General features: G+C 53.7%; 1 protein-coding gene across 6 annotated transcripts in view; it reads left to right on the top strand.

Annotated features, from left to right (window-relative positions):
- The window catches only part of CLEC16A (C-type lectin domain family 16, member A), a 168,878-nt gene that overhangs the window by 50,615 nt on the left and 107,954 nt on the right, over positions 1-10,309 (top strand). For all 6 annotated transcript variants that reach the window (XM_012731955.1, XM_012731952.1, XM_004691757.2 and 3 more), the window contains 2 exons: positions 1,096-1,225; positions 4,036-4,136. In XM_012731955.1, coding sequence (XP_012587409.1) covers positions 1,096-1,225; positions 4,036-4,136 — 231 coding nt within the window. The remainder of the gene's footprint in view (positions 1-1,095; positions 1,226-4,035; positions 4,137-10,309) is intronic.

The following is a 10,309-nucleotide window of genomic DNA, read 5'->3' as shown; positions in this document are numbered from 1 at the left end:
GAACTCATGCGGAAGCGGCTTTAGATTCTCAGTCCTGTGCTTTAACCTGCTGCACCACCAGGGAGGGCCAATAAACAAATCTTTTAAAAAAAATAGAATAATTCAAAAGAAAGGAGGTACTGCCCAGTGAATCACATCTTCAGTACCACTGAGGTGTCTGCATCCCCACTTTGCAGAAACATGAGGCAGTGAGGTGGATACACCTGAAGGAGGTGGGTGGAGGCGGGTGGGGTGGAGCCCCAGTGGGGATCAAGACAGACCAGGGACCAGGTGCTGCTCCCTGAAGCCCGTGTTCTAACAGGGTTGGCAGTGTGGAGACAGACAAACCAGCCAGTACAGAGGCTGCAAACGCCAGGTAGCATGCATGCACCCAAAGTAAAATCAGGGGAGGCAGAGGGGGCAGATGTCCTAGACAGAAGAACCCCCAGTCATTCATGTGGCCACTCCCTGCTCGGAGGTAGGCCTCCCTGCCCACTCCTCAAGCCAGGCTGCACTTAGGGACTGCTCCTGAAGAGGAGTTGGCTAGGAGGGCGAGAAGAGCACTGAAAGGAATGAGGGGAGGGAGAGGATGGCGTGGCCAGGCCGGAGCCCAGGGCTTGCGCCCATCCTTCTGGAACAGGTCACCTGCATCACCATCCTTTTCTCATGTGTCTCCCAAAGATGGGGGTGATGGCCTGAAGCAGCAAAAGTACCTAAGTCTTAACCGGTGTGTGCCAGTGAAGTCTGTCCCAGGGACTCTTCAGAGAACCCCAGCGTCGGTCTGGCCTTACAGATGCTTCCTTTATGGGCTCACGCCTCCTTCAGGAAAGTGAACGTGTGCAGGTTGCCACCCCCGCCCTTATTTACTTGGGAAAAATACTCAAGTTCCCAGCCTCTCTGCCTTCTAGAAGGAAGGGAGAAGCCCCCATCCTGTCAGGCTTTCTGAAGGTTCGACATGTCGTCAGTGAGTGAATGCTTTTTTTGCTAACTGCGGGCCCTTTCCCGACGCTGCACACGGCTGACATGCTGGAGCCACATGTTGAGTCTCGACGAAGAGCGTGTCTGCATCTCACTCTGAGGACATGCTGCCCACGCTCTTCCATCTGTTTGCTTCAGAGATCGAGATGGTCATCATGGAGCGCAACAAGCTCCCGGAGCCAGCAGCCGGCCCCTCGGTGCAAGAGCAGAACACCACGGATGAGGAGAAGAGCGCCGCCACGGGCCTGGACACCACGCCCTGGAACAGGTAGTGCCCGCGGGCCACCCTCGCCTGCGGCTGGGGCCCACTCGGTCTGTGGGATGAGGTGCTGGGCCCGCCACACTGCCCACTCACGATAGAGTCCCGGGCTGCTCCTGCCGGCACGAGTGCTTACAGCCAAGCCACCTGCCCCTTTATGCAGGGGCCCCCAGGGGCACAGGGACAGAGCTGGCCCTGGACACCCCTTGGGCAGAGCATGTGAGACCAGCTGCCCCCACCCAGCTGCCCCTTGGGGCCGAGCCCTGTCCTGAATGGTGTGGGCTGCCATCTGGTCCCGGCCTGGCGAGGCGCAGCTGCTCCCCGTCTGGTCGACTCTCTGACGCGGGCGTGATTCAGTGCCACTGTCCACTGTCACCTTTCTGCCCAATTTCTCATTCCACTGATGGCCTGCCGGAGCTACAGCCTCTCACCTTGGCCATGGCACGATTCCTGGAGCCTTGCTGGAGCACTGCGCCTCCCGGGTGGGAGGGAGGGAGGGGGGCAGATGGGCAGTGCACTGCTCCCAGGGCTTCCTGCAGCATCATTTCCTCAACAAGGGCCCCCACCGCAGAGCCTCCAGTAGCACCCCACTGCCCCCCAGCGCACAGCACGTGGTCTCTGCAGGGAGCACCCGGTCTCTTTATTAGTCTGGTTCAAGAGAAGCTTGAGGAGTCCTCTTTCGCTCGTCTTCAGCTTGTCGGTCTCTTTGCTTGGCACATTTCATTGATCTGACAGGGTTACTTTTTATCAGCCACACAGGAGAACCATTTTTAGTTTTTGTTAAATGAAAAACTGCACCCCAGGGGGGCTGCTCCCGGGTGGGACTTACAAAGACCGTTCTGACTTTGCTTGGTGGCAAAAATGAACTCCTGAAGCTCTGGAAACTGAGGAAATCACCCTAAATCACTCTGCACCCCCTTTCAGAGAGGGGGAAGGAAACCAACCACCTTGAGGTGCCAGGCACAGTGTTAGCTAGAAGGTGACTCACTGGAAAGCTCACAATGACTAGCCCTAGTGGGCGAGTGCCGCTGGGGTGTGCTGTTGCTGGGGTTCACGGTGACACGCGCAGTTCGCTAGAGTGTCTGCATCCTGGTCCACGTCAGGAGTCAAACGCTTCAAAGAATGCTTTTCTTTAAAAAAAAAAAATCTCTTTAAAATTGTAAGTGTAATTCAGACATTCAGAAAATGTGGAAAACCCTGAAGAGCACAAAGGGGAGGGGTCAGCCGGGCCCCACCGTTCACGGCCGCTGTTCCGGCGTTTGCTTTCCCTCCAGTCACTTGTCAGCGAGTTGGGTGGGAGTTCTGCCCCGTCCCCCAAGTAGGGCCGACCGTTCCGCTTCTCCTCCTCCTCCGTTTGACGCCCGTTCCTAGCATCTTTCACCCCACTGTACTCTAGTAAACAAGATGCGAATCCGTCTCCTAGGGGTGGTGCACCGGCCCCTCTCAGCTGCTGGGCGGTTGATTGTTCTGGAATGAGGACACAATCTCAGTCCCAAGCAGCTGGTTTAGAAGAAAATGTTTTCTACTTTACCCCGCCCTCTGAAGTTTGCAAGTGGTAGCATTGGACCTCACAAACCCCCAGCGCTCACGTGGTAAAACCCCACACTCCTGAGGGGCGATGCCCGCTCCGGCGCGCCACCGACAGTGCCCACACAGGCCACGCTCAGGGGTCTCCCGTCATTCCTGGGCAGCTTGTGTTTATTTGGGACACTACATTTCCACGATTGCATCTTTTGAGTTTTTCTTTTTAATACTTTGAATCATTGGTGCATTTATGGAACTCAGAATTCAAACAAGTATAAAAAGGCCACTATATAAAAAGGCTTCTCGGTGAATAACTTCTCTGTTCCTTTGCCGCTCCCGGGTCTCTCCCCATAGATGGCCGATGTTGGCAGTCTGTGTCTCTCCTAGGCCGTGTGCTCTTGCTCACTCACTCAAGTGCTGTGTTCTGGCTTCTACCTGGTATCCAGGGGCAGCCACAGGCGGTCACAGGGTCGGAACTCCCGCCTCTGAAGATCTATACATATTATTGTCAACCTGGTTGGTGTTGGAGAGTATTTCTGGGCCAGGCCCTTCCAGCCCTAGGAGGGCAGCATTTGAGGTGTGTGGTTGGCAACATTTGCAGCCACTCTGTGGATCTCACCACAGCATCAGAGGTGAGAGACTCCTCACCAGCTGGGGAAAGTTGATTCTAGAAACTGCTGGGTCAGCTCCTGGCTAAGTGAGCCTTGGAATATTCCAAACAGGTGTCCAGGTAACCAGACCCTGCTCTGGGCCTTGGCACCTTCCATGATGTGCCTGGGCCTGTGCTCTCTGACTTCCTGTCACCGTTTCCCACAGATCGTCACAGTAGCCACCTAAGGACTTAATCTCTGTCTTTCGGGCTCAAGGTAACTGGCCCAAGGATGTGCAGCTGCGAAGAGGCAGAACCAAGATCTGAACACAGGGATCCGACTGCTGGGCCCGCCCACGTACTTGAAACCTGCGGTCATTGTCTGGAAGGCCCTCTTGTTAGTCTGTCGTGTTGCCCGATTTCTTCTTCCTCTTGCCACTCTTTGAAGTGACCACGTGGTCTGTCTGCTGAGTGGCAGGGGCATGCCCCCAGAGTAGGGACTTTGTGTCACCGTGCCTGGGGCCTGGCACACCCAGTGAGCCCAATTCAGTGAGTTGCTCTCTGCCTTTCCTGCAGGCAGAGCCATGTGTCCCTGCTGGTGTCCTCCGTGTCTGGTGCCAGCTGGCACACAGGATACCACACGCAGCGGGAGGAGGGAGGCGTTGACCACACACTCCTCGAGGCTCACATGTGCCCCTCTCTCCAGGCCCTTCCTGGAGATGGTGTATCACGCGCTGGACAGCCCCGATGACGATTACCATGCCCTCTTCGTGCTCTGCCTCCTCTATGCCATGTCTCACAACAAAGGTAAGCCACCGCCTCGCCTTCCCTTGGCCGGGCCGCCCACCGTGTGTGGGTAGGGAGAGCCACTTTCCTGCAGGATTCCCTTTCCGGCAGACTCCCCCCAATCTCTTCGGCCTTCTCAGAATATCGTGGGTGCCTCTGTACGGATGAAAGCCGCAGGGATTGCTTCCTCAGACAGTTTGGGGGGGAGAGCTTGAGTGTTGACTGCTGAACGTGTATGGTATTCACACCGTGGTTTTCTCTCAACCCCTGGCTCCACAACAGTGAGCGTCCAGCCTCATTCCTGCCGTCACAAGTGAGATCAGTCATGCTGGAATCTTGCTTTTGCTATTTTTAACTCTTCTCGCTCTGGGCAAGAGCAAAAATTGACCCTGGGTGGGTTGTGTGGAAGCGCAGGTTTCTTTCTGATGAAAGGTGTGGTTCTCTGGCTTCCCGTGTTGACAGTGCGTGGGTAGGACCAGACTCCCGAGCTGACGGGGGATGGAGTCCATTCATTCACTTCTCCTGGGGGACGGCCATGGGGTGTTGCCCTACTTGACCAGACACAGCATGTTCTGAAACCTCCACGTCAGAATCTCTTCAAGGAAGAAATCAAGAATGTTCCTCTGGCCCCTCCCAAGCACATCTGAGACTTTGCGTCAAGTGCTGCTGGTGTCGCTTTTTCACCAGCACATCGGGGTGTGGGTTTTACCAAGACAGACACGTTGGTGGCAGCACACCAACCTGATCCTGCCTCGCCTGCGCCTGTGTGTCGCTGACTCCCCGGCCCCTCTCTACCCCGCTTTCCCTTGTTCTCCACACATCCTCACACTTCAGTGTGTCATCTCATCTCCACGGAGAACCACCTTGTTCCTATGTCTGGGCCATATTTATTCTGCCATCTTTTTGCAGAATGACACTGAGACTATTTCTGCACTTTTCCTGGCATCTGTAGCCAGGACTGCCCATGATGGCGCCTCACGTGTATGTCACTGTGCTCAGGCGCATGCCCGTAGGCCCAGCCTGAGACCCGCGAACAGAGCATGGCATTCCAGAACCCTGCGGGCGTCTCCCTCCACAGTCCCAGTCACCCCGGCTCCCGTCCTCTCCAGCTCCTGGCTTCGTGTCTGGCACACAGGCACCCTCAGAACTCCATGAGATGCCTGCGTGCCTGGGACTGCCCCCCCCTCCTGGCCTCTGGCTTCTCTGCCCTCCTCTTCCACCTGACCCCAACCAGTTGCAAGCTGGATTCTTCCTACTTAGGTGTTTCAGCAGCACCTTGACACAATGTCTTTGCACAACACTCATCACCCAAAAATATACCCTGACCTCATCATACTTCCTGCCATTTCTGGTTCAGTTGAAATTGCCCAGCGAGGTTGAAACTGCCATGACCTTTAGCTCCTTCCCTCCTTCGATCCCAGCATTTAGTCATCAACTTTTGTCAATTCTTCTCTTTCTGCCTGTCTGATAAGCAGACTTGAACTGAGCACAGCTCACTGCCTGACTGAGGTACTGAAGCAAGAACCCTAGGTCCAGAGCAGGGGACCTGGGTGTGTCACCTGGTGGCCAAAATCGCAGCCTCCCTCAGGGCCAGCCGTTCGGCCATTTAGAATCCAGCCACGTCATGCATCCAGGAACTTCTGTGTGAAGATGCACTCACTCTCTCGCTGAGCCCCCCTGCCAACCTGCGCTCATTCTCACTCCCTTCGTGGGCACTTGACGTGGTCAGGGCTTCACATTTTTAGCTGATGACAACATTCTTTCGTAGAGATCACCTTGCAGTTGCCCTCATGGTTCACGCTGACTCTTTACTGTTCTTTTGGTTGCAAGCACCAGAAACTGCCACTCAGTAACTTAAATGGAAGAGAAGCTTCAGGAAGAGCCTAGGGCAGCTCAAGGGTCCAAGAAGGCACTGAAAAGACAGTGGGACGGGAACTGACCTCTCGGGTTCTTCCCTCAAAGGCCCTACTGAGGCCCCAGCAAGCCTCAGGTTTGGGACTCTGTCTCCATTCAGGTTGCAAATTCTTGGGCAAGTTGTGAGGATTGTTCCAGCCTGGTGCAGAATCTGAGAATCAGGCCGCTGTGGGGTGTCAGGGTCAGTTGGCACAGAGTTGGCCAGGAGGGCTCAGCCCTGTGCCTGTGACTGTTCGCAGAGAAAGGACCGTCTTTGGAAGCCTGACCACCCCCTGAGTCGGTGTCAACACACCTACCTGGCTAGTCTGACACTTTCTTATCTTTCTTTGTGGGCTTTTCTGCCCTTTTTCTCTACCCCAACATTACTGGCATTGAAATTCTGCTTGCCTGTTCAGAAATCACCTTCTCCAGCAAACTACTGAGGTGGTGACTTTCTGTGGATTGAACACAGCCGGTCTTGGCTTGGTGGGCTTTCCAGTGGGAACATGAACGCTGCCAGCCCCAGGGGATTCCTGTGATTGTTTCCAGCTGCTTCCATGCAGTTGCTCTTTCCATTTCCTCACGCACATGTGAGGACTGAGCCGAACCCCAGACAGAACCCTCCAGCAGACCTCTCTGCGTAGGCCCCTCCTCTCTGGTCCTCTTCTGTGAATTTCTAGCAACTTGGCCACGTTGAACTCCGAACTCTGCCTCCTCATCTCAGAGACCAGGGTCTCTGATTTCCTCCCCCTTTGCTGAGATCTGGAAGCTTCCCAGCTGTGAGCTGAGCCGTCCTTGGCCCTCCTTGTCTGTTTCCTACGGTCACTCTCCATTGCTACCTGTTGTCCTGACCGGTGTCTGATGCCTCCTGCTCTCGTTGCTTAAATTAGGAGGGTAAGTCTTACCCATCTTGGCTAGAAGATGTGGTGCTTAAAAAATAAGTTTCATCGAAGTATGATTGTTGTTGATGTACAATAAACAGCACATATTTAAAGTGCTAATGGGTACGTTTTGACTTATGTCCATCTAGAAACCATCATTGCTACAATCAAGAAAGAGAACCTGTCCATCACCCCTGAGACCCCCGGTCATCCCTCCCCCTTCCTCTCCTCTCCCAGCCTCCACCATTGACCTGCTCCTCGTCACTGTCGATCAGATTGCATTTTCTAGAATTCTATAAAATTTAAACTGTGCAGCATTTACGCTTTTTTGACTTTGCTTCTTGCGATCTGCACAACTATTTCTAATCACTCCTGAATATGGATCCACTGTGTGAATGTGTGTTTAACCAGTTACCTGTTCATGGAAACTTGGGCTGTCTCCAGTTCCTGACCATTAAAAATCAATGAACGTTTGTGTACAAGGCTTTGTGCTGGTGCATATATTTCCTTTCCTCTTGGGTAAATGCCAAGGAGTAGGATGGCTGACCCAAGACAGGTGTATGTTCGTTCCTGAGCCGCCAGTGTACGTCCTGTTCTTCCTTGGGTGCAGGGGGTCTCCCTGTGTTCACAACCCCACAGGTACCTTAGTCAGCAGATTGACTGTTTGGTGTTTATTGTGATGTTAATTCGCACTTCCAGCTGACTAACGAGGTCATCTTTCCCGTGCTTCACATGCCATCTGCATATCTTCTTCAGTGAAATGTCTTTTCGAATATTTTGCCCATTTTGGGGATGGGTCATTTGTTTTCTTTTGTTGAGTTTTGAGAGATCTTTTTATTTCCTGGGCACAGATCCTTTATCAGATGAGCATTGCAGAGATTTCCTCCCCGTTTGTGGCTCGTCATTTCATTTCCTTAACTGTCTTTTGAAGAGCAGATGTTTTGTGATTTCCATGTAGGTCCATGGCACTTTTTTCTACCGCAGATGGGCAGGGACCACACGCTGCACGCACCAGGCCCACTGGGCCTTACCCAAGAGTGCAGATGGGTGGAAAGTCCCATGAGGGAACTGGCACAGCGGAGGCCGCCATGCCTGTGAAAGCTGTAGACCTCACCCACGAGAGGCAGGGTCTTCCCAAGGACCACCCTGAGCTGAGTCGCAGGGACGTAAGGAAGTGGCGGGGGGGCTGCAAGGCTAACTGGCCGAGGACAGAGAGAGGGAGCCTGAGCTCCTGCAACGGTCCCTGGGTCAGCGAGCTGTGGGCTGGACGTCCAGCATTCATAGAAGCCCTTACACTGTGAAGCCAGGCTTTGAGAAAAGAAAGATTTATTGTAAACAACTGGCGAATAAGTAGGAAGTAAACTCAAACCTGCCTCCCCAGTGAAGAGAGGGGATGAAGTTATATAGATCGTCGGGACCAGAGTTGATAACGAAACAGTTAAATTTACTGGCTGAGAAGCAGGTTGGGGGCAGAGAAAGTGGACTGGGCTGAAGTCCCTCGGCTGGGTCCAGGGCAGCTCGCGCACGGAGGTGTATGAAGCGGCTTCTCCCCAGATCGCTGGGGCTTTGAGCTCTGTTGGCGGGGCCCTGAGCCCGGGTGCCCCTCCTGTCTCTGCAGGCTCCTGGCTCAGCTTGAGCTCCTGGCCTTGGAGCTCAGCTCGAGTTTGTCACTTCTGCTCAGACTGCGACATGGGTAGATAAGGTCCAGGCCCTGCAAACCTCCAAGAGAAAGTTATGTTTCTTTTTTTCCTTTTGTACTTATAGTCTGAGAGCAGTTTTATCACCTGCCTTGATTCTACCTTCATCATGTAGGTGGATAGCATGCCTGTGGTGGGCAGGGTGCTCTGAGAAATGGGCAGTGTGCAGCCAGTCTCTAGGGTGGGTGGGCATTGACCATGAACTGCATCCTGCATCCAGCCCCCAAGGGGGCTGGACAAGAGCAGCTCTGCTCCTCTCTGCAGCCCTTGGAATGGCTTCGCAATAGTTTAGGCTCAAGACGGGTGGGAGGAGTTGTGGATAGTGGAAAGGAGGTGAAATTAAAATGCTGTCTTATCTGGCAGGGATCTGCTGTGCGCTTACTATGCAAGAGACACTGTTCTAGGCTTCAGAGCAAGTCTACAAGTGAACAAGAAGAAAAATCATTATTGTGGAGTGCCAGTATAAACCCGTGTTGGTGATGCAGGGGTTACTAGCTGGAGTGGCCAGAGGCAGGCACATTAGAGCTGAGAGCCTGAAGGAGGAGAAGGAGCCGGCTCTGAAAGATCCAGGGCACGGGAGCTCCAGCATCAAAGAGAGCATGTGCAAAGGCCCTGAGGTGGGAAAGGGCTTACGGATTTGAGGAGCAGAAAGAAGCTCAGGTGAGGCTGACCAGGCGGGCAAGGAGCAGATTGTGAAGGGCCTGGAAAACGGAGGGAAGGAATTCGGATTTGACTTCAGTCACAGTAATTTCCAAGCACCCCTGAAGGATTTCCAACTGGAAGAGTGATATAAGTGACATTTTTGAAAGGCGCTGACTGCTGCATGGAAAGTAGATGAGTGCAGGTGGGGGAGTGAGTTTCTAGAGGGGAAGCTGGAAGGCTTGTGAGGAAGCTGAACAGTAGTCCCATACTGCAGTCAGGCGATAATGTGGGTTGAATTAGCGAGCTGGCTATAGAGACGGAGAAAACTGGAGCCAGACAGGCTGGTTTGTCAGATGTGGGGATTGAATGAGAGGGATGATGGAGCAACTGTGCGGGGCCACTCACGGAGATGAGAGATAGGAGAGGGGTCCTGGGCAGGGGATTTGGGTGACTTGGATGGGAGGGGTGCCCAAGGGAGGACTTGGGGGAGGCCCAAGCCCCTGACTCCTGCTCTTGTGTGGCTGGTAGTGCCATTTCCAGAACCAGCGACCGGGGCCATGGGGCAGATTTGGAGAGAATGCTGGAGATTCAGTCTTGGCAGCCCAGGGGCCGGGGCCCTCAGGGGCATCTGCCTAGTTCACATTGCCCCTGGTTTATGCCCCTGACCTGTGGGCTCAGGCTCTGCATTTGGAGGTGCTGGTGCATGGTTGGTTTGGGGGTTAGGCAGTCGGCAGTTAGCTGCACTTAATGTTTTTTCCAGACCTGTAACCCCCAAGCAAGGCCCCCTAATGAAATGGTCTCTTTCTGATAGATTTTTCATCATAAGAGAATTTTAACATAAAAGCAATGTTAATAAAAACCAAATGTTAGCTCCAGCCTTCCAGTAAATCATGATAGATTAGATGCTGCACCGAAATGAATATCCACAGTGGAAAGGGTTGACCGGCTGGAGGAAGGCGCTTGTTGTGATTCAATTGGGCCACGTAATGAATCCTGCTTCATATCTATAGTAGCAAATGCCCGAGGGAGGGGGGTTCTGCAGCCTTTGTATTTGTAAAGGCTCCCCACCCCTCCCCACCCT

This window comes from Condylura cristata, unplaced genomic scaffold (assembly GCF_000260355.1).
Source record: "Condylura cristata isolate star-nosed mole 26May11 unplaced genomic scaffold, ConCri1.0 scaffold00032, whole genome shotgun sequence".
In the NCBI taxonomy this organism is placed as follows: domain Eukaryota; kingdom Metazoa; phylum Chordata; class Mammalia; order Eulipotyphla; family Talpidae; genus Condylura; species Condylura cristata.
This window is presented reverse-complemented; position numbering and strand designations above follow the sequence as displayed.